The 24906-nt window shown below is 43.8% G+C and overlaps 1 protein-coding gene across 1 annotated transcript in view; it reads right to left on the bottom strand.

Moving 5' to 3' along the window:
* Positions 1-24698, bottom strand: part of GCH1 (GTP cyclohydrolase 1) — a 29791-nt gene extending 5093 nt beyond the window's left edge. Inside the window, exons 1-3 of the mRNA XM_034768150.1 lie at positions 23926-24698; positions 5860-5969; positions 3414-3469 (exon numbers count right to left, since the gene is read on the bottom strand). Of these exons, the coding sequence (XP_034624041.1) occupies positions 3414-3469; positions 5860-5969; positions 23926-24262 (503 nt within the window). The 5' untranslated portion in view covers positions 24263-24698. The remainder of the gene's footprint in view (positions 1-3413; positions 3470-5859; positions 5970-23925) is intronic.
* Between the last annotated feature and the right edge of the window lie 208 nt (positions 24699-24906).

Below are 24906 nucleotides of genomic sequence, written 5' to 3' on the forward strand. Positions count from 1 at the left end.
ATTTGCCCCAGTGTCTGCTGGGAGAGACAATCCTCATGGCAGCTTAGCATCTGGCCTGCATTTCTTAAATGACCAGGTTGTTTACAGCAGCTGGTCATTTTCCCAGCCTGCAACAGGGTACAGCAGCAGATAGATCATCCTTCCTGGTGTAAAACTATCGTCTCTCCCAGCTCCCCGTGGCCTTTAGTTTGGCTGTTGCTTGTAAAGGGCCTGTTCTGTGACCCATTAGTTCTGTAGCATCCTTTAGAACGGCTTTATTTGGGGATTTTGCAGTGGAGTCAGGCATCAAACGGCTCCCCAAGGCTGTTCCTGGAAACTACAACACACTGTACCTTCAAGACTATAGACTAGGCCCATCTGAACTTCAAGGAAACAGGTGTTTGATATTGGGATTAGTTTCGATACTTTTAACCCAAGGGATATGCTCCAAGGGCCATGTTGATAACCACCACTTTTTAATTAAGAAAATAAATACAGGGATCTTAATACTGCTTTTTAATTGGACTGCAGATTTAACCCACTTCTTGTGCAGTGTCATCATGCAGGCAGTGGGGTGATGCATCACTATAGTACTGTAATCTATATATTTAGAGAGACAAAACTTCAGCTCAGTGAAGGAGTAGTTATGTATGCAAATCCTGAATGCTTAATAAGATAGCCCATTGGCTATGTCAAGAAGCTTCTGTACAAGGCTTTTGTATTGGTCTTGTCAGTCTAGACGGAAACCAGACACACATTGCCCTGCCTGGGCCATTAAATTAGTTACTTGTGAAAAAGCAGGAGAGCATCATTTTCAGAGGAAGGGTTTTCATAAAATAAGTCCCTTTACTGAAGAGCAAGGGGTGTGTTACCAGTCAGTTTACAGAAAGTAGCACCAAAACTGATAAAACAAATGTAAAATAAATGGATATTGACAAATATTCTTAGCCTTAGACTAGAAGAGGATCTGAAAGTACATTTGTAATAGGATTATTTGCAATAAATTTGCAAGCCATGTTTTTAAAATCCAGAGAAAGGTGTTTGTTTACTGAACACAGGTCATCCTTGACTATACAAACTCATTAGATTAATCCTATTAGGATAGATTATACCCACGGCACCAGCAGCCTCACAAAATCTTCATTTGAGCCCTAGGTTGCATTAAATAGGGCAAGGAAGGGATATATTTTTTGGTCATCCAGTCTGTTTTTTACTACAGTTTTTGAAAGCAAATTAGGACTGTGAATAATACTTTGCAGTATTACTAAGAGCCTGATCTTTTGCCATTGAAAATGATGGGGATTTCACACTGACTTCCTAAGGACCGGATCGGAGCCTGCAATCATACAATGGATCAATAATCCAAACCCCACAGTGTGCTTCTATACCAATTGCTAAGAGAGATGGGAAGAAAATTATACACTTTTAGCACTGTATTGCCATCTCTATTAAGAATCATTCAAGACAAGCGATTCTTAAATTGAGAGTTCCTTTGTACCACTGCAATTCAGAGACAATTGCACACAAATGTAAACTCAATCCAATTGATTTGTGATCCTGAGCAGAGTTTGAAAATGTCAAGAATGAAAACCCCCCTCGATAAATAAGGTCAGTAAAATGTTAGCGAGTCCTTTTAGTAAGGACAGTCACCTTCAGAAATCCTACTCAAAAATACCAGCGAACAAGTTATTCTTGAAGTTCCAGCTACGAGAGTGGTGACAGTCAGAAGAGAGGAATCATGAAATGCCACTCATCAGAAAAGTTTCTAGTACTAAGTGGCAATGAAGGGGGGGGGGGGGGGGAATTGTATGCCACAAGCTTTTGTCCAGGTAAATAGAAAGATACAGAGTAGAGATGCTGAAAATAGCTCAACAAATTCTCATCCTGCATTTCTACAATGCATGCTACATCCAGACATGCACAGTTTTGTGCCAGTGAATTACAACACAACTTCCAGAGTCTTTTGAACAGTCTGCCTGAGCCTGTTTCTCAGGGCAAAGTTCAGCTTTTCTAGCTGCCAGACCATGTGAGATAGAACGTGTGAACTGATGAGCTCCCTGGAATCTGAGGTTATTTTAACAAAGATCGCTTGTTTGTGGTATAAGGGTCTCTCCAGCTCTGAGTCAGATTAATTCTTACGCAAACCGAGTGCAGAATGGGACCAGCTGCATTTAAAGTGCGTTAGTGGCATATTTGACCCACTCCCTCCCTGCTAAGAAAACCCAGCATGCCTGCGGATTTACAAGTTTAACTCATTAGTGTTATTGGGAGCTTCGGAGGATTTACACATGTATCAGAGGGAGCATAAATGAACTCCTACATAGTCTTTCCAAACAACAGCCAACTTCTTCAGAGTTTTTTTTCAGAAGAGAACCTTCCATTCTTGTCTCCACTAAATGGCAGATTTGCTGCATTATCACTCCAGAAATGCCACTTTTGCTACAACTGATTCAGCACAGCACTTGACATAAGGACACATGCTGGGGGAAAGCTTTTTATGCGACAACAAGTAGGTTTCTGAAATGCATCATAATTACTTTGATCCCTAATCTGAAATTCATCCATAAAATCCATCTCTAGGCTTGTTCACTGCAGGTTATAGTGAAACAAAAATGTCAGATTTAATTGAAGAGTCAACTGATGTAGATATGACAGTCAGATTCAAATCATCAACATAATCCAGAAAGAGTTAGTTTAAAATCACGTTTGTTTACCATTCATAAGTTCTGGAGTTTGACCTTATAATGCAGTGTCCAAGCAAACAAATGATCAACTTTAGTGGACTTATTTGCCTGCCTTCCAAAGACTGGAGCTCCCTAAAATAACCACTTGCCATCACTTTTGCACAGTAGAACCTCAAGAGTTACAAACACGTTGGGAATGGAAGTTGCTTGTAACTCTGAACAAAACATTATGGTTGTTCTTTCAAAAGTTTACAAACATCCAATGAACATAGACTTAATACAGCTTGGGAAAATGCTGCTCCCCCCCCCCTTTTTTTTTTTTTAGTAGTTTACGTTTAACACAGTATTATACTTGCTCTTTTGGGGGTTTTTTTGGGTCTCTGCTGCTGCCTGATTGTGTATTAACTGTTCTAAATGAGGTGCGTGGTTCACTGGTCCGTTCGTACCTCTGAGGTTCTTTGTATATCCTATACACCAGTGGTTTTGAGTAGTCTTCAGCAAAATTATGAATCTATCCCTAATCTGCACACTCCCAAGGTGTTGTGGTTTAAAGTACTAAGGAGCTGAAATTTAGCTTTTGTTTTCCAGTAGTCTTAGCGAGAAGGATTGCTGTAAACCCAAATCCAGAACATGAGATACTGCTACCGTCTGCTGTACTTTAGAAGGGGACCAGATTACAGATCAGCACACTTAACACAGCCTGGAATCCTTTTTTACAATTAGCATCGCTTTCATTAAATTAGCACTTACCTAGCCAGCTTGCTGAGACCAAGAACTTGTTTGTTAGGAAGATAACCTATATGTACCTAGAGAAAGGGGAACAAACCATTCACTGGATCAAAATACTCTTCAAGACAGCGTTAACACTCACGCATACTTTCTGAAATATGCATTTGCCTCATGTCAAACTTTTACCCACTTCCATTTCAAATCCAGAAGCTTTAGCATGGGGGGAGGACATGCCACCATGCAAGTCTGAAAGATTAAAGAGCAAGCAGTGAGTGAGAGTGCCTGGTGAGTTCAGTACCTTTTTTTAAAGTGGGTAAATGTTTTGGAAGAGATCACAATTTATACACCCAGTCTCAGGATGGCTACACCATAACATGCAGAATTTAAGTCAGGTGCAACAGAGAGATTGTTTTAGCATTACTCAGCACAGAAAAAAGTTAAGCTAAAATAAATGCAGCCTTCTTTCAATGGCTTAAAAAAAAAATCTTTTGAAGAAAGACTATTCTTTTTACTTTAGCTGGAAAGCTCATGTGGGAAGAAGCGCTTAGTGTGCAAACTGCAATGCACTTGAAAAAAAGAATTAAGGGGTAACTCTTAGGACACTGATACTGCAGAAGGCCAACGAAATTAAAGCCTTCCTCCATCCTGTTCAAATATGCATTTATTGTCTGAGCATCCACGTTTAATAGGTAAATAGATAATATTGAAACAGTAGAGTTCTCATTATTAAAAAGTCTGTCCTAAAAGCAGTGACAAATTTTTCAGATTTGTGCTGAGAAAAACCGTGTTCAGAGTTGTGAAAGAAGCTATTGTATTAAAGTGGATTTATAGTTAGAGCAGATTACAGATGACCCATTGGTGTGTCAATGTACCAAAGGATGCGTTTGCCAAGATAGAGCAGAAGGAAAGGGTCAGTGTAGGGTTATTTCATATAATTTTGCCTGGAAATCTGGTCTTTCAGAATCCTATTTTGCTGTACCTGTGGCTATAGGTATTATAATACCACCTAATTACCTGGCTAATTTGCTCACTCCTATCACTTTTCTGTTGGGTAATCAACCAACTGACACCTGAAAGACACGAAACATTTCAGATCAAAGTAAGAGACATGGTTTTGCAGTAGTTACTTGGAAATAAGCAATGACTTTTGTTGCGTGGCGAGAACAGCTTAACTGAATTTTTAGACAGAGCTACAAATACATCATCATTTGTTGAAGAGCATTTGCAGCATGTTTGATATACCCAACAGGAGAATGGCTAGTCTAACAAGCCTTAGAAGCACACCAAGTCATTTAGCTGACCATCTGTGACAATTAAGGTCCAGACACCCCAAGGGGAGAGAACATAGCAAAAGGACCAGTTCTGTGTTTGGGATTTCTCCAACCCACACTGGCTAAACTTCTAGTTGTAAAAAGAATTTACAGATTGCCCCAGAATAATGAGAAAGAAGCACATACATCCTACACAGTAACAAAAGTATAGGCAAATAGAAAGCCAGAACAGAAAGGAGACTCTTACTTTCCAGAATTAAACACTAGCAATACAGCAGAGTGGGGGGAGGAGACAAAAATGAGGTGACGCCCTCTAGGAGACACATAACTGAGCTTCTCTGCAGGTATTTTATTTTAAAAGAAAATATATTTGGGAACACAAATGGCAGGAATAGAATTTTACAGACCATGGGAACACCTGCATCTCTACAGCTCATCTGTGCTTCATGGGGAGACACCGTAGTGCGGATGCTCCATTCTCTGGTACTTCTGGAGCTGGCATGGACATCAAATGTAGCAGCACAGAGACCAAGATCTTTAGACAGAGACACTCAGGTTTGCAGCGTCCAACTTAAGACATTTTAAAAGAGGCCTGGTTTTAAAGAGTGGGTGCTCAGCATTGTCTGGAATTGAAGCCCCGTTAGGCTGTCACAGTTTGGGCATCTAAAATCACTAGTCACTCTTGGAAATCTAGGCCCGACTATTCATTGAAAAGAGCACACTAATCCAAGATTTGCACAGTCTGCAGTGGTTACTGTGACGACAATCCACCAGCTGGCTTTTAAAATTGTTAGTGTAATCTGTTACGGATCAAAGCCGACGTCTGAGGTGCGTTGGTTTAATATCAAGATGTCTGCCCTGAAGGCTTGCTGCTGCTTCATGAAGAGTTTCGATACAAAATGTCAGAAACTATTAGACTGATAAAGGTTGAGCGCTATATGCTAGGTCTTAAATCATATAAAACTTGCATGAAGGTGGCCGTCAGAATTTGTATTTTGAAGATTGCTATGATTCTAGATAGTAAGTGGCTATGATTTGATATGATAGAAAGTTTGCTGTGATTCTAGATAGTAAGTGGCTGCATATAGTTACATCTTTAAAAAAAAAAAAAAAAAAAAGGAGTTACCAGAAACACACACGAATGAGAGATTTAAATCAGAGTTTATACTACAGTATCTGTTTTGTGAAGTAGTTACCTTTCCAACGAATGGAACCAGGTGATGTTCACACAATGAGAACATGTCTATGTCCTTCACAATTACCATCTCATCATGATCTTCATCAAATATGGCATCATTCAGGATATCTGAAATTAAAATGTTTGCAGGAGATTATATATAAATTATACACAACATGCAAAATATGGGGAATTCTGGTTTTTCTGATCTCTTTCCCCAGGCACACCTTAGCTCTTGGCAATTCTTAAGACTATGGGAAGTAGGCCCTAAAGTGCATCCATTAAGCATAGACTAAGGATCCAGTTTGATGGGTACAGGGTCACTTGTCCTATGACTGCAACAGTGCAATGTCAGACTTCACAGACGCACCAGAGACAATTTGTCTTTAAAGAAGAGTCATTAACGATAAACAAATTTGTTCAGAGGACAAAACATGTCCACTGGTTGGTGAGAATGAAAAAAGAAACCTAGAACGTAAAGAATAGGGTATGTGTACCCGGGAATCAGAGGTGTGACTGCAGCATGTGTAGACGTCACAAGCTAGCGGTGACCTAGTTAACTCCAATGACAGCATGGAAAGTGTGGCAATGCAGACTGTACAAGCCCACCCCGGACCCTAGGTTGGTATCCAAGCCTGCATTGCCATGGCTTCACTGCTATTGTTATTTGAGCTAGATCAAAGCTAGCTTGGGTATGTCTCCACATGTTGCAGTTATACCTCCGACGGGCGTGTAGACATATTGTAGGTCTACTATAATCAATGCTGAAGAAGAATTAGTTATAAGGATCCTCTCATGGTGTATAGGCTCCTGCGTGCACTTTGCGAGGTCAAACTGGTCTAGGGTTCAGAGGAGAGGCAAAGGGTCTCCATATGCATGAAAAGTAGCACCAAAAAGGGCAAGGTGAAGAGAAAGGCAATTAAACACACCAAGTCATCTTCTAGGTCAGTTTTCACAGTCTGACAAGATACTTCCTCCTTCCCAAGTTTCATCACGTGCCCTGCAGCAGCTGGGCCTCTATAAAGGCAGGAGCTGGTTAGAATGTCCAGAGCTCAGTCTCAGTGCCTCAGCGAGATCAGTACTGGGTTTATAGTTCTATAAGAAAGGGACAGTTTTGCCTCTCTGACTTCTTATGCTCTCCCTGAAGGTTTATAGCATGGGGCAGAGCCAACAGGCTTGCAGATGGACACCCCAACTTAGCTGCACAGCCCATCCCCAAAGAGAAGGGGTGTTACCTTTCTTTTTAAATGGGGAAATCCAAGCAGGTGACGGGAGGACAAATACTTGGCTCTTCTAGTACCAAATGGGCACCATTTGAATGCTATGCCTGGAGTGTTTGCTGTTTGCAGTGGAGAGCGGTGCCCGGAGCTTCAGTCTATTTCTGCTGACACCCCAAGTTGTTCCCAGGAGTGTGCCCTGCTACATAGGGTCATACAGGGCACTGCTGTTTCTGTGAGTATTCTGAAAAGCCAGATTGTTTGGAGACGTTAAAGGGATGCTAAGAAAAGGCCCCGAGGTACGAGACAGACAGTGCCTTTCCAACAGGAGAGAAGCAGAAGTCAGTGAAGTGAACTCCAGAGGCAGTAATTTATTCTGCTTGTGCCAGGGAGAACTTTCCCATAGACTCCAGCGGCAACCTCCAGTTTCTAAATAAGAAGAGGGCTAAGCTAACAATTAAATGGGACATATGACCAGTTTAATGGCAATAACTCATCCAATTGCTAAACACGCATATCATGTGCAGGCCTCCATGCAGGTTAACACTAAGCATTTAGCAGGGCCCCATGTAACTTCTAGACCATACCATAAAAAGAGCAAGTCTAATAGAAGAACAAAAGGTGTCCAGTGACTGTTGTACTTCATTAAAAGCTTTGCATTCGTCTTCAAGTGACTCAGTGGTTAATGTACAAATTCAACAATTGTGCCTGCTGCATTTGCTTTTCAGCCGTCCTCGGACACGCATATCCCCAACAGCTGCCATCTGTTGCCAATAACATATCGCCATCACAGATTGTTTTAATTTCCTGCATGCTATCAGAGGTACACAGGTAACCCTGGAAACCAGCATTTGCGACATTCTGCTGTTTCTCTGTGTTCATTACCAAGAACGGCTAGTGACCTGGAAAGCAGCGAGCCGGAACTTTAGAGAGTCACCCTGCCCATGGATAGGTATAAACGGGGGGGCACAGAACAAGGCGAGCAGCATTTTTACAGTGGCACTTCTGCTTCTCTACAATCTTTCTAAGCCATGTCCCCGTCCAATAGTCACTCCAGCAGCAGAGAGGGAGGAGAGATGGTAGGGAGTGTGGGGGGCACACTTCCTAAGGATATGGGTTTCCCCATTAGAGGGGACAGCAGCAGGAGCAGGTGATGGAGAGCCAGCAGCAGGAGTGGTTGGGGTGACACTGCTCAGGTGTGCAATCCTGTGCTGAGAGAAGTGTCTGGGCAGCATTTGCCAGGAAACGTAATTTAGGACACTGCTCTGAAGTACCAGTAGGCCCACTCTATCTGCCAGCTGGAGAAGTTTGCTATCTGCACATTCTTGAGATCAGCCTTCTCAACAAACACCCAATGATCCTAATCCCAGCAGTGCTCTCTCTAGAGGGAAACAGAACTGGTGTGGTCCAACTGCAGATACCACAACATGAATACCTGGCTAGTCTAGGGGAGCAGAGTGATAGGACCGAAGATAGACTACAGTGTCCACAAGGAGTGAGGGAAGCTGTCCACACCTATGGAGATGGGGAGCAGGAAGGAGGAGGAGTGTGGAAGAGGAGGGGCCATCCACCCATTTACTTTCCCCATTTCTTTCTGCATCAAGTTCATATTCCTTGTCCACCCCTTCAAGGTGCTACACAGCTCCACTCCAGCCCTTGTCAAGACCTTCTCCCTCTAAATGCTTTGATAAGTCCTGTGCTCTAGCCAACTAGGGGATTGAGCAGCATGGCTCCTATTCATTTCAATGGCCCTCAAATGTCTCCATCCCCAACTTTGTCTTCGCCTACCAAAGCCTTCATGCCTTCCTTGCTTTGCTTCTTCCCAGTAGCCTTGCACAGTGCCTCCACCCAATGCGGCCTCCTGCTGAACCAAAGCAGAACACAGAATGAATCCACCCCCCCCCCCCCACCTGTCTGTCTGTTGCTCTTGTCCAATTTACACTACGCACCTCATGGGAGAGCCGGTGCGTTTTTGCTTACAGGTAAAGTTCCAGGCACTCTTACTCCTGCCCTGGCTCGGGGTGTACCAAGCATCGGAGGGCTAGCGTGAAAGGTGCTGGAGTACTGCACGCTCCAAGTGGACAATATCCAGCGTCAAAGCGGGTTAACAGGTAGCAAGGAGGAGGATACGATGTAATGGCAACAAGATCTCTAGAGCATCATGTGCCCGGCGGTTCTATGAAGGACACAACTTTCAGCAAACAGCAAAATGTATAGAGCCCATCACTGCACGGGGTGTGGTATATAAAACCCTAAACGCGATAGGGGACGTGTGTCACTAGAGCGAACGCTGCCTTCAGTAGAACTCACGCTTCCCTCCTAAGAGTGTTGCTAAGAGTAACAGAGAGGGCTCAGCAAAAGGATCCCAGAGCAGGTCTGTGATTGCACCAAGCATTACAGATACCCCGCCCAATGGCTATTAGCGAAGAACCTGGCAGCTGCTGTTCACAATAGGTGGGCAGTGATGTTAGAGACAGGTTTCAAACAAAGCTGTTGCACGGTCAAGCCAAGGGCTTGGAATGGTTGAGAATTGGGTAAGTTCTTAGGCTGGTTGCATCTGGCGTCAGGCCCCACGCACAGCCCTAACACGATAGGCTAGATAAAAAGTCCGCACCGTTGGAAGAAATTGACATTTACAGGTTTCCATCGAAGCAGCTCAATGCGTTTACCAGGGAGACTGTAAGGCTAAGTTACACTGTAAAGGAGACTAGTGTTATCCTGATTTTACAGACTGAAAAAGAGAGAAGGTTAAGCGACCCACCCATGGTCACACAGAGAAGTTGTTGCAGAGACAGGAATGGACGATAGGTCTCTTGAACCCAGTCCAGTGTCTTGGCCATGAGACCATCCTTCCTCCCTCCCTCCCAAGCTTTCAGGGACTAAAGGCTAGTGCCATTCAGCCTGTATGCATGCAGTGCCCTGAAGTGTGCAATTGGAAGCCAACAGCTCCAGGCCTCAAAGGGGACATCTACATTACTAGTAGATATTGGGGCTGGCCCGTGCTAGCTGACTCCGGCTCCTGGGGCTCGGGTTAAGGGCCTGGTTAATTGCTGTGTAGAAGTTCAGCTCTGGCTGCAGCCTAGGCGCTAGGCTGGAGGGTCGCAGAGCACAGGAGGAGGGTCGCAGAGATAGCGCAAGCCTGAATGTCTACACGGCACTTACACAGCCCCCTTAGCCTGAGACCTGTGAGCCAGCGTCAGTTGGCACAGGCCAGCTGTGAGTTTTTAACCGCAGTGTAGACATACTCTTAAGAGTTTACACTCCAAAGTAGACGCTATCCAGACAAAAGCAGAGTTGTGGGTGCTCCACAAGATTTTGCCCCTTTGCTTTTTGCTCATGTGGATCTTGTCTTATTGCTGATTCTGCATATAAAAAATTGTTGACTATTAGTAGCAAGACAGAAGCCCAGAACAACTCATCCAGGGCAATTTCTACTACTTTGATCACTGCAGGTCACCCCTCTTCAGCCCATGTGAACGCCAAAAGGGATTTATCAATTTAGCCTTTCCCGCAACCCCATCAGCATTGCCAGAGCAAGTGACACAAGCAGAACCGATGGAGCGAACGAGATGTGGGGGGAGTGCATATCCAAAAGGCAGGTGTAGCTAACTGAAAGACTCTCTCCAAAGCAGCCCTACCCTGCTGAGATGAGTCCTTCCTACTCATACTTTGAAAATAACCTCTTCTTCAATGAGCAGTGTAAAGTCTGGTTTTCCTCTGAAGGTTGACTTCTACTGAGAATAATCCAGATTTGTAAAGCTGACTTCTGGAAAGAAGCAGTGTCACGCGCCTCACTCCAGCACCAAGCTGCAGTGACTCTACTCAGGTGAAGTGCTGTTGCTCAAGGATGACTGAACCTGGTTACATAAAGTGACTTGACCCCACTGCCAAAACCAGCCAAGCCTTTTGAGTAGTTACTTGATTTACAGTAGTACCAACTGGTATCAGGGCCCCAGTGCAGCAGGCACTGTACAGACAGTCCCTGTCTCAATGTACTTACAATCTAAAGAGACAGGACAGAAGCACATGTAACCCACACTTCTCCTGGGTGTGGTGCTCTGTCCCCTCTAGTGGCACCGAGACCACTTAGAGATTTATGAGTTTGCTCTACAGCCTTAGCCAAGGGCCATGTGGCTTTTAGCTCATGCATTTAGTGCCAGAGGTTCGATCCCAGGGGATGGGTTGGTTACACACAGAAAAGAGAAACAACTTGCTTGTTGGAGTCTCCTGTGCCAGTTGATGTATGAGAGTCAGTGTGTTTGTAAGCCGATGAGGGATCGACACATTTGTCTGCACGTCGGGCAGACGTGGCAGCATGTTTTTGCCACAGCTTGCTTTCTTCGCTCCCACTTCTTTGGCTTCTTCTGTTCTATGATTTTCGATGGCTTTAACTGCAGACAAACAGGCCTACAGCCATCCTGATTTGTTGGCAACAGCAGCTTCCCATGTGTTTGGGTCATAGAATATCTGGCTTGGAAGGGACCTCAGGAGGTCATCTAGTCCAACCCCCTGCTCAAAGCAGGACCAATCCCCAGACAGATTTTTACCCCAGTTCCCTAAATGCCCCCCTCAAGGATTGAACTCACAACCCTGGGTTTAGCAGGCCAATGCTCAAACCACTGAGCTATCCCTCCCCCAAAGGGAACAGCCTCCCCGTCGGGGAATTGAACCCCGGTCTCCCGCGTGACAGGTGGGGATACTCACCACTATACTAATGAGGGTCGACTTGGCCATCTTTCAGGGAGTTCCTTATAGTTTTCATTGGCCTCCCAGCATACATGCTCCCATTTTCAACTGTCCTTAAAATATGGCTTTGGGGAGTCCTGTATCACCCATACGTCTGAGTGACCAACCCACCAAAGTTGTGCCTGTATGATTAGGGATTCATTCAACACAAGTCATACAGCACTGGTCCAGGACTTCAATATTTGGTATCCTGACCAACCACTTGATGTTACAGATGAAACGCAGACAGCTCATGTGAAAATGTTCTAATTTCTTCACGGTGCCTGATATGAAGTGTTCATGTTTCGCAGCCATGTAGGAGAGTGCTTAACATGATTTCACACCAAAATTAGTGACTGTTGTGCAATTGCTAGAGTCACACAGGTCAGTGGCAGACCTGGACTGGGAGGTGGAAGACCGGGGTTCTGTTCCCAGTGCACTATTCACTGGACCAGGCTGCCCAGTTAAGCCTGTAGCTTTCATGAACCACTAGACAGCCGTGTTTCACCTAAAACTGGAAGCCCCAAATCATAAATAATGTCTGCACTGGAAACGTCAGCGCCAGAGCCTGATATTTCCAGACCAAGCAGAAGCATAGATAAATTTCAGGATTTTTGTCTTTTCCAGTCCTTAAGAGATTCACCCATTGTTCGAACCTGTTCTTGGAAGACAATCCTAGCCATTTTAGTCAGTTGCATCTTTCGGTACTACTAGAAGAGACAGTGTAGTTTTATCCTGACTGTTCTAATGGGGGTGGGGGAAAAGGAAAGGGGAGGGGAAGATAGATTAGCTCTTTAATCAAAAAAATAAAAAGGTGGGGAGAGATGAATTAGCCCCAATTACTAAATTACATTTATTTTCCGTGTTTATTAATGAACAAAAAGCCACACACGTTTAACCTAAGTACACGAGTTGAATTTGAAGCACTCCACCTACTAGAGCTCTCAATGGCCCAGAACATGGGGTTAATTTCACACAAGTGCTACGATTGTTGTACAACAGTTTCTCTAGTGCACTGTGTCCAACAGGCACACAGATTAAGGCTCCTTGTCCTCTGCGGGATGCATTTTTTTGTAATTGAAAGGAAAGCTCTTCTCCGCCTCAACTGGAGTTCGCCACTCCTGCAACATCACTTTAGCTACTCACCCCCCATCATTAGTACAAGCCCCCTGAATTATGCATCTTTTCTAGTAGCAGATGGGAGAAGAGAGGTCTGTGAAGATCTAAAGAGCGCTACTTGTCCCCTACGTTTTTGCAAGGACTCCGCTGCAAAGGGGATATGTTTGCATGCTACTTCGAAACAGCATGTACCACAAGGCAGAGAGATCCACAAAGGAAAGGGAAACTGCACGCTCCTAAGGATAACTCAGAGAAAAGCTAATTGAGTTGAACGCACAAGCCCTTTGCAAACATATTGTATTAACACGATGGCTACAGTGCAGATCAAACACAGATGCCTTCCAGGGTGGGGGAGGTAGCTACGTAAACGTGAGAAGTAAAGTCATCTCTTAAGTATCCCAGCAACAATTTCTCCTCTGACCCAGAATTAAGGTACTGCTGTGGCGACTTGGATGGGTAGTAAAACTAACAGCTGGTGTCCATTAAGAAGCAGCTGTGAGCAGAATTGAAATAAAACCTTTATCTGCAATATAACAGCAGATGAAAGCAAAATGAGAATCAGATGAAAACAAGGAACAAGAGACCTTTTCGGGATTTTGCGTCAGAGGAAAGAGAGGACCTGTTGCTATAGAAACTATTTGCATGGCTTTCATGTGACACAGGAAAGCAAAAATCACCTCTGGCAACCAAGGGGCAGACTCCGCATCTCCTGACAGCTGGCTGGATAGGTCAAAAGAAAGAAAGATGACAGCACTATACAGAATAGCATCTTGATGCATCCTGTCAGTTTTACAAACACTTTTGACACTTACATTTGCTTCCTTTGACAATGCATCACAATAGTGGAAACATGAAAAGTTCATAGGCTGCTTTCACTCTGATTTAAGCCACTTTAAAAGCCGCTGATATTCAAGTTTCAAAGAGGTCCTTTCATTTTAACAAGTGTTTTTAGTCTGCGGGGGGGGGGGGGGGGAATTATTTGCTAAGCCATGGAGCTTTCAGGATATTAGAAGAATTGTATTTTGAATGGGCAGATTACCAATAAATGTTAAGCAACAGTTAGCCTCTAGCTGCAGCACATTCAACTTGCTTCTCTAAAACAGAGGTATAATTTTTACTCTGTGCAAAACTGTGTAGTTGTTTCTTTTCACAAGGGATCGGGGGGACAGATAGTTCAGTGGTTTGAGCATTGGCCTACTAAACCCAGGGTTGTGAGTTCAGTCCTTGAGGGGGCCTTTTAGGGATCTGGGGCAAAAATCTGTCTGGGGATTAGTCCTGCTTTGAGCAGAGGGTTGGACTAGATGACCTCTTGAGGTCCCTTCCAACCCTGATATTCTATGCTTCTGAAAGTAAGTAACACATTAATTCAAAAGTTAAGCTAAAAGAGAAGTAGGTTTGTTCTAAAACAGACTAAGAAGGCAAGAACCCCACACAGAAAAGTCCAGTAGTCTGTAACAGGTTTCCTCAGATTCAGACAAGCATCTTTAATCAAGACAGTTTAATATGTTCCAGGGCAAGTAGGATAGGATAGGACAATCAATTTCTCCTTTGGGTGATTGGTTCAAAGCCAGCTGAGGCTTCACCTTCAGTCAAAGGAACTGGACTGAGAATGGTGTCCACATCCAATTGACACTGTTCAAGCAATCTCGGAGGCCAAGGAGCACATGTGAACTACATTTACCCAAAGAGGTGTGGTCTGTACAGGTCAAGATTAAGGAACCTTGGCAGAACGGTGGGGGGGTAAGATTTGATTGTGTTCAGTGATGTGGAATGATAGACTTTAAAAAAAAAAAAACAAAAGAATGCACACAAGATACAGCCACACACTACAGCTGTACTGGGCAGGGTGGAAACACCAGCCGTATTGATTTGAAACTAATCTAACTTCAGGATGCTTCTCAAACCCTAAAGTGCTATTGGAAAGCAAAAAATAAATCCAAGGTTGAAATCTTCATTCTATTCAGGTATTAGTCTTAGGAAGTGACTGCAGTTAAGGAAAATATTCTTGATGGGTAAAGCATGAAAATTATGGTGGCCTTTAATATAAAAAAAGAATAAGATACAAGATGTCAGAATTCCGACATTTTTTTTTTACTGAAACAGAGTGAACAGTAACAATTCTCAGCCATACACGGAGAGTTTATTGTGTTGTGGCATTTTAATGGCTTAAGCTTTCAGAAGGAAGGGATTGCGGAGGATGCAGAGTTTTCAAGAAACTCTTATTAAAGAAAGAGGTTCCAAATTAAAGGAAGCATGGGCTGAAGACACTGCTGCTTAAGTAGACAACAGAACTAAAAAGGAAGCAATACAAGGATTAAATAGGCATCAAATCCACATTAGTTTCAATTCGGCAGGAATATATGCGAGTTGAAACTAAAGGAAGAAATCTTACCTACAGGGTTCTTATAAAAGTTTGTCTGTCATCACCATCTCTCATAAGGACTAGAACTGTGTGCTCAACCCCAGATGGAATTAATTGTTTCAGAAACGAGAGCTAATCCCTCAGTTAGCAAAAGCAAAGCTTGAAGAATAATTTTTGCCTTTTTAATATATCAAATAGGCATTAAAAGAGAAGGAAAGTAAAAATCAGTTAAATAACATTATTGCGTGTCATTGGAACAGATTCATTTGGTTTCCTATCAATGTATTCTGCATACAGCATGAGATTGGAGTCTACTCATATGAAAGATCACAGTTATTACAGATTCTCAGATGTAACTAAGATTTCAAAATTCTTAAATTGGTCTTTTAGTGATACATTTATTAATATGAGGGAAAGCAGGATTATGGAGTCTCATTAAAATGCATCAAGATTTCAATAAAGGTTTTCATAACGTTACCATAATATCATGGGAACCATTAAAAATTGAACTAGAGATGGAAGGTAGAGACGTTTGAAACAATGGACTAGAAAGGCAGCATAAGAGCAAACAAGTCTTTAATGAGGAGGATTCTCAAAACAGATAAAGAGGTTAAAAAAATTAAGTTAATATCTAAAAGCGAAAGAATTTTTGCCAAACAAGTGCAATTTGAGGGCATTAATAGTGAGAAAAAGTGGTTAAAAAGCCTGGAGACTTAGTGCAATAGTCCAGGAGGGGCGGAAAGTTGATCCTATTATGTAACCATGCTCAACAAAGAAAGCGTCCCCACAAGAAAAATTAATTGATATTACTGGTTTTCATAACAAACCATATGCACCCCTGGAAATTTACTGGTTTTGAAAACAACAATGTAGGTCTGTGTGAAAACCAGTCTTTGAAAACTTATGTTATTTGAACCATCTAGCCCAGTACATTACAAATGATGTTTAATTCCAAACAGACTGTTTGTGGACTAAGATCTAGCAATACACCTTTTGTCTCCAATAACAGAAACAGAATGGCGTAACCGACCATCTTTTAGAAAAGGGTGGTTTGGCTGATCAAACAGTCTGTTTGTTTAAGCTTCAGACTCTCTATTTTTACATTGTGATGTTTAGCAAGGACACTCCTCAGCAAACCAACCAAGCTTTGGGAACTTATGAATTTCCCCTCACCACTGTCACCAGTTAAAATACCAAATCCACAGACAAAAGATGAGGAAAATAGCAGTAAGGTGGTATTTATTCAGTATTCTCCATCCGAAAGCCCAAGAAATCCAAGCCGTACACAATTTGATAGACATTAGTCTGTTGGTGCTGGGCATAATGCCAGATGTTATTGGTTTTGCCTTAAAATGAGAGATCTATAGTACAGGGTCACTGAGTAATTACGGTTAAATGAAAACAAAAGTCACAAGTGTAACAGTTTGAACCAAAACAAATGTCCAGGAAAGTAGGACTACTAACAATTGAATCTAAAAATATGTGCAACTGTATGTCATGAGGGTTGTTTTTTTAAATTCAAATAAAGATTCTTCATTTAATACCTTTGAGGCAGCCCAAAGTTAACACATTGTCTTTAGCAGAAAGACAAACTGAATGTATCACCATATATTAGGACTGTTCTGTTCAACAAAAGGTGTGCAAGGCTTTTGATATGCGTGACTAGCACTGTTTTGACAGTAGTTGCAGCCCTTAATGAACATGTTGTTTTATTTAAAATGCTTCAATATTCAGATGTAAACAAGTTATTTTCCTTCTGCAAATGCCTGGTATTTATTCATGCCAATGCTTGGTTTTTGCTGTGGGATTGCTGGGCAAGAACCAACTACCAGTAGTTACAGCTCATCGTTTAAAATCAGCTTTGTTGAAGTTCACCATTTCAGAATGCTCACCCTTCTATTTAAATTACCAAAAGTTATTTCAGAAAATCTGAAGACTTAGAATTCTAGTTAGAATTTAGTGTTAGCCTGCCACATGATATTTCCACTTATTCTTGTTCATTTATTATGTGCTTTTTCTTAGGTTTGCACTGTTAAACTATCAAACATTACCAAGTATATAACAGCCTTACAGACACCAGCCTCCAGGAAGTTTAAGTAATAAAAGGAGTCCCCCTCCTCTCCCACAACACAACAGGGAACTTTTGACAGGTAGTCTGAAGCAGATATACAAACACTGAATTAAAGACAACCAGCTACTGACAGACTACCCAGCTTTACTTTTATTTATGGAAAATCTAACTAAATGTATAATTTTCTACAATAAGTTTATTCCAAGAACCATTTAGCAGAGAAACAGACCCTCCCTCTGATTAGGTCTTGTGAGAAATGTTATTTAATGAATTAAATTTAAGACAGGATTTTAATCCAGTTTTTAATCTAACCTTGACTGCCTCCGGAAGTTTGTTTAGAAAGAATGTTTTTTTACAGATGGCCATTTCACTTCAGGTTGGAGTGCTGATATTTTTATATTTGCTTTTCATTGATGCCATATCACTGGGGGAAAAGTCAGAGATAAGATAAGAGCTCATTTCTATAAGTCTAGAACAAGCTAATACAGATCACCTATATAGAATCGTTTACTCCAAAGCAAGGCCCAATGCATAAACTAGAATCAAAATTAGATGCTTGTTAGAATTGTTCTTCTTGTTGTGCTAACTAAAGCACAATACAATATAACTGCAGAACATAAATACCAAATACAAGCATAGGTGAAGTAAGCCGGGACACACCACTACAGTCATCATTACCAAAGTGGCCATGGAAGTATACAGTGGTAGTCTCAAAGGTAACCTATAAACGAGGCAAAAAAGTTGACCTTTACCCTATTTTTCTCTTTTATGATTTACAGAGGCTTGAATTTGGCAAACTGTGTTTTCTTCTCCTCCCTACATTGTCAGAAAGCCATGTCTTGTCTGCCTAGCACAGGCAGACTATGAAAAAAAATAGTAGGTTTAATGTATCACTGGTATCAAGGAAGTGAAACTTGATTTCTCAAGGGGAGGTAATTGTGACGCTGACAAACCAGGTGCCAGCTCTTGCCAAAGCTGTAGGCATCAGCTGAAACCAGACCAGCTCACCTGTATGTTAGCATTGTCCACGGTAGGTATTAGATTTAGAATGTGTTTAGCGTTTAGACTGTATGGGATGCTTGTAAATTGTTGCATGCATAATTTTTACTGTCCCATCTATAAGACGATATGGAAGTTTTGCTCCATAACTGTAAAAATTCTTGCTCTGACTCTGTGAACGTAGGGCAGGTCTACACTTAAAATGCTGCACCAATGCAGCTGTGCCGCTGTAGCGCTTTAGAGAAGATACTCCTGTGCTGACAGGAGAGTGTCTCCCGTCAGCATAGTTAATCCACCTCCCCGAGAGGCAGTAGCTATGTTGACAGGAGACGTTCTCCTGTTGACATAGCTGTCTCCATGGGGGCGGGGAGGGGGGTTAGGCTGGTGTAAGTACGTTGCTCAGGGATGTGGATTTTTCACAACCCAAGTAACATACTGTAGCGTAGACCTGGCCCCACTCAGGAGGAATGGTCCACCACCCATTGAGGGCTATCAAAACTAAATGGGCCATTGTGTAACATCACAATACAAAGGCTAGGTTAATGGCCCTCTCACATCCATGAAGGTGGTACCTGCAAGAAAGCCCATCCCATTGGCTTGAATGCTGGAAGAAGGGGATAAAACAGGGACACAAGAAAATTCTCTTTCTTTGCTGTTTGGACTCTCACAGGGCTGGAGCTAGGAAACAGAAGCAGAGATCTCCAGGCTCAGCCTGGGTTAGTCCTAAAAGACATCTAGTGCTGACAGGATACTACAGCTGTCACCTTTTAAAACCATAGACAATAACTCATTTGTTGATATACATTTGCCTACTTTAACCTGTCAATAACTCATTTCTTTTTCTTAGTTAATAAATCCTTAGTCAGTTTACTACAGGATTGGCTACAAGCTTTGTCTTTGGTGTGAGATATGAGGTACAAATGGACCTGAAGTATGTGACTGGGTCTCTTGGGACTGGAAGCACCTTGAATCTTTTGTGATCTTTGATGTATGCCGGGGTAGTCAATAGGCAGACCGCAGGCCAAATCTGGACCACCAGATGCTTTTGAATGGACCGTGAAATCTATTTACTTATCATTATTGTTATTATTTTTGTATTATTTTCTCTGGAGTCTGGACCTTGACAAAAAAAAAAAAAAAATTACCATTGGCATATGGCAACCAATTATCACTAAGTGATATAATTATCACTGAGTGGCAAGATAGACTGGAGTGCCCAAGGGGACTGTCTATGAGTCCATGGTGAGACGTGACAGTTGTTCACATTTGTTACTGGGTTGGTGAAATCTAATTCTAGAACACACAACCAGTTTGGGGTCTCTGCCCTGCTTTTTGACAGTTTTCCCTGAGGTTCACACTCAAGGTCATGAACCACTCCAGACAGCATGGCAGTTTTATCTATATAGTTCCAATTTTTTTTTAAATAGTTGCTAAAACCAAAAAACATCAAAAGAAAGCTCTTTGATAAAAAGCTTTTCAGTTAAGGTTAAAAATCTCCCAATCCACTCTTGAATCACTGAAGTCTTACAACAAAGACAAGAAGATTAAATGTTTCTGCTATTTCAAGAAGGAGAATAAGTTTCCAAACAGAAAAATACTTAAGGCATTCCAGGTCTTTCTAAAGAAACAAAATAGGACAAAACCACAGTACTTTTTTCTCCTTTGTGGGCCAACCTTTGAAAATACTAATGGTAGAGGACAATGTACAATCGAAATTCATTAAAATATGAGCTTTGGAAAATGCCAGTCATACACAATGTGATCTTGCATTCACAGCTCTCCTGCTTTCTCCTTTCTGGTTTCACCAGGTGAGATGGAGGCGGCTGCAGGGCAGGTAAGGAGACTCAGAGGCACAGCCAATAGCTAGCCAGAAAACTCCGGATTTTGCCCACCTCTTTCAGCCAACTCAGAATTCAAAACCCAATATAAAGCACTCAGGCAATCAAATAGACAAAGTAATGTGACCCCCCCAATTTTCATTTCTAGACTGAGTTAAGCTGAACATTTTATACATTTGCACGTGTTTTATACTGCGTACGTCTCCTGACCTTACAGTCTCTATATGGTCTTCACTAAGTTTGATATCCAAGTTTATTGAACATCAGAATTTTCTCTAGGATCTTTACAGCAAACTAAACACTATTTCTTTAGAAATAAAAGCTATCACACATCCCGTTGTATAATTAGAAATACAGAAACTCAGATCTGTGATTTTAAAACACTATTGTCATATGGCATACACTTGGACTATTTGTAGTTATTTGAATTCCTTCCTCGGATTTGGCTGTCCACAGCCACAGAAGTGTGACAAGACGGTATCAGCACTCTGTGTATTACAGGTGGGACTAGATGCCCCAACCAGATCAAAGCCCCATCGTGCTAGGAGCTGTACAAGAATAGTAAGAGACAGTCCCTGCCCCGAAGTGTTTAGATATAAATAGGTGCTATATTAAAAAAAAACAAAAAACTTTCTTACTATAACTGCATTTAAGGATCTATGTTATGGAGGTTAAATCAGTGTCAGCTCCGAAGTCTAAGTCCTCTCAGCACCTTCTCATTTTGCTAGGTAACCACAGGTTCCACCCCCAGCCACAACTGTTTCCTCTCCAACCTAACCAATGAGGGGTGGGGGAGAGAAGGACTGTCTGCCTTCAACTGGCGAACGAGAGGTGTTGTTCTTTGGGGGAGTGGGGATGGGGGAGGAGAAGAGGAGACGAGCGACTGGAAAATGATGATGCTTCCCCTTATGATGGGGGGAGGGGGAAAATTAGCACCATATTCACACTGCAGCCTCATTTTGCCTTTGAAAAATAGTTAGTCCAAAAATAAAGCCACAAATAGCCGCATCACTTCTAAAGGCTGGTTATGGTGCAGAAGCGTCTGCAAGATGGTTTGACCCAGTTCTGCCCTTCTGTCCACGAACACATCTTCAGAGCGTGGAGGACACTCCTTATGTGAGGGGCTGCCAGAAAATTGCCCCAACGGGCTCTTTCGTGAAGTTTTTTTTTTCCCTGCCATCCTCCAAAGCTCCGTGCCACCCACTCTATGACTGATCCCCAAAGGGATCCCCTCGGTTTTAAAAAAGAGTCAGCAGCAAGCAACAAATAGTTTACACACCTTGCTGCAATGCAGCCTCCCCCAGTCCCCCTAGGACACCACACTAGGGAGTGGAGTTCTGTGACCTAGTGAGATAGGGGATGGGGACAGCCCACTCAGAGTTCTAACAGAATCCACCAGGCAGCAGGTGGCATAGTGGGGATGAAGTGCTACTGAATGAGCTAGAAATCAGGTCAGTTCCCATGGATGTTGCCCACAGGAGTGGGGTTTAGACACTGGCACAGAGAAGAGACAGATGGCTATCCTGGAACATCTCAGTTGACTTTACATGTTGGTCCCGGGCTGATGCCCTGTAGCCAGATAAATGAAAACCATCTACCAGGCAGCAGGCAGGGTGATAAGAGGAAAATTAGGAGTTGACTGGGAGCTCTGAAGTGGGCTGTAGACATAGAACATCAGGGTTGGAAGGGACCTCAGGAGGTCATCTAGTCCAACCTCCGTGCTCAAAGCAGGACCAATCCACTAGCCCCTTCAAGGATTGAACTCATAACCCTGGGTTTAGCAGGCCAATGCTCAAACCACTGAGCTATCCCTCCCCCATCTCCAGGTTTATCTTTCTGCCCCTTGCTGCTTGTAATAACTAGCTCTTTTTGAGCAGCCTTTGAGTTACAGCCAGGTACTTCCTCCTCCAGTCTCTTTTTTTACTTTCTCCTCCCTTGCGAAGAATACCAGTACCTGCTGCCTCTGCTGTGGTTCATCTTTCCCATTCAGCAACAGTATGCCATGGGCACAGGTCCTGACTGTGTCACTGACAACATAAGGGTCTGGATAGCAGCCATGAAACTGACCATGATCTGGTTAGTTTCACGATGCTGCTGCTTGACAATGCTATGAACAAAAGTAGACAGTGGAGCTGTAGTCTGTAGAAGACAATTACATTTGCTTATATTTGGTCCTTTGCAAAAGCTGACACTTGAATCCTACAGAAATTGCTAATCTACCATGTACTCACTTGAGACTGGTAAGCAGCAGTGAGATTTTCAAACCCTTATACTATTATTTGTGTTAAGTGGCATTTAGAATCCCCATTCAGGTTAGGGCCCTATTGGTCTAGATGCTGTACAGGTATTGTAAAAATCGGTCTCTAACCAGAGAGTTTAGATGGGTGTGTGTGTGTGCATGTGCACCTCAATACTCTTCTTGCTTAGCCCAGTCAGCACTATTTGAGTTTAAAGCTGACACCTGGAAAATTTAGCTGCAAATAGTTTGCAAGGTTAGGGACTAAAAAAGAAGGAATATTGAGAAAGCACTGTTTCTCACCTACACCCTGGATAAGTCAATGTAAAGTAGCACTAAACTGACAATATTATGGTGGAGCAGTCAGGAGACAATAGTTAAGTTACATCAGAGATTTCAGTGTATAAACTGTTTAAGGAAAACAAGATCATGGAGGCTTCTATTAAATTTGCTTACTCTGGCTTGCTTATCACCTCAAAGCCGATGGGCAAACCTAAAAATCTACACAAGTCTCAGACAACTGAGCCAACAGGGTTAAAAAAAGTGCACAAGCTTTCAAAAAGCAAAAAACCCACACTGCATGACGCAGTGAAAACTGGCAATATCTGGGACCAGGTAGACAAAACTGTCAGATGTGTTCAGCAACCCTGGTAAATATACTCTACTTCAGTCAAATCAGGGCAGGCACTGCCTTCACTACCTATCCTGAAGTCTCCAGGCATCATGAGATCCTTACAACATTCCCTCTCCCCCCCCCCCCCCCATTAAGGCCACCCTGATAAGAGGAAGTAGACCTTTTTAAAAGCATCCTACAGACCAGGAACCTCTGATTTCCTGCATGATCAATGACACATGTTTTTTCCCTAGGAGTTTCCCCACTCTCTCTAGTTAAGCTGGCCACTCTTTGAGTCAGCAGAAAGTAGAGTTTTTGTTTGAAGGCTACTGCAGTGATGTGTTTCAAGAGTGAATTTTCCCTCAGTGATTTATTGAGCACATGTCTGCTCCACTACTGCAAGGAGCTGATATTTCACTCAACTTAAATCAAAAGTAAACCTTGGAGTTGGGTGGCTGGGGGGGGAAAAACATCCTATTTGATTCCATCATGGATGAGACACCAAAGGCAACTTTCCTGTATTTCCTCACCTCTGGACAGGGTCAGAAGTCCTGAATGTGTTACTCTAGTAGCTGGATTGCTTTAGGCGGTGTGCAGTTTTTAAGATAAGGAAAGTTTTCTGGATTTAACACAAGTTTTACGCTTTCTGCCTTTTTCCAGGGGCACTATTTTGCCCTAGCCTCCAGGAATAGCCCTGTATCTTCCAATCCCTCTCTAGCCTTCCTGCTGCTGGAGTAGACCCCTGCACCCTCCAACTTAAATATCTCAGCAGGTCACCTGATAGTGGAGACATCCTGCACCCATAGGGTCCTCATAAATGACAGATGTCCTGGTTTGGGGGATACCTGCACCCATCACCCACAGTGATGACAGGGGCACCCCTGCACCCCACACACCTCCCATACCTGAGATGGTCTCCTGGTAGCCCTTGGTGAAGAACTGCATGGCGGTGGCTGCCCTCCAAGGGGTCCTGAGCAGTCCCTGCCGCTCGGGGTCCTCGCCCAGCGAGCGCAGGATGGTGGTATAGGCGGCGGCCAGGCTGGGCAGGTTCATCTCGTTATCCTCCTCGCTGCGGGTCCTCTCCTCCTTCCAGTTGTCCAGGCACTGCGAGCTGGTGCCCTGCGAGTAGCGGGACTTCTCCAAGGGCCGGCTCGGAGCGGGCGGAGGCGGCTGCTTCTCCTCCAGCGCGTACCCATTGCAGCTCACCGCCCGCGGCGGCTGCTCCAGCTTCCCCTTCTCCATCTGCCCAAGGACTCGCTCCGTGCGCCCGGGACTTGAGGGGGGATCGGGCTGGGAAGAAGAGAATTAGGCTACCCCCGGGGGGGGCAGGGGGCCCGTACGGGGCTGGGGGAGTCCGTGCGCACCGGAGGAGAAGGGGTGCCCCGCAGCCGGGACAGGGGAGGGGAGCGTCTGCGCCCAGGCGTGCCGCGTCTCCGTGCGCCCGGCCCGGGGAGAGGGCTCGGAGTCCGTGCGCTCACCGTCCTGGGACTCCGAGTAGGACCAGGGTCACCTGCGGGCTCCGCGTCCAGGACTTTCCACTCGCACTTCCCGACACGGTCCCTCTCTTTATAGCGCGCCCGACTCCGGTCGCAGGGCCCGCGCCGCTGCCATTGGGCGCCCCGGCCCGTGCGTCACGCAGCCCCGCCGCCTATAAGAGGATCACGGCCCGCGGGATAAAGGAGACGGAAGCAGCGGCTGCCCACCAGGTTCCCTGCCCCGCCCCAGGCGCTGGGGGCGGGTCGGGTCCAGCTGTCACTGGCCGTGGGGGTGGTAGCGCTGCCTGGGGGCGCCTCATGCCTCGGCAGCCGATGCCCTAGTACGCCCCAAACCAGGGTCTTTAGTACTTGGTCTGTACCGTCTGGCTCTAGATCCAGCTGCTGGTTTCA

This window comes from Trachemys scripta, chromosome 4 (assembly GCF_013100865.1).
Source record: "Trachemys scripta elegans isolate TJP31775 chromosome 4, CAS_Tse_1.0, whole genome shotgun sequence".
NCBI classification, from domain to species: domain Eukaryota; kingdom Metazoa; phylum Chordata; order Testudines; family Emydidae; genus Trachemys; species Trachemys scripta.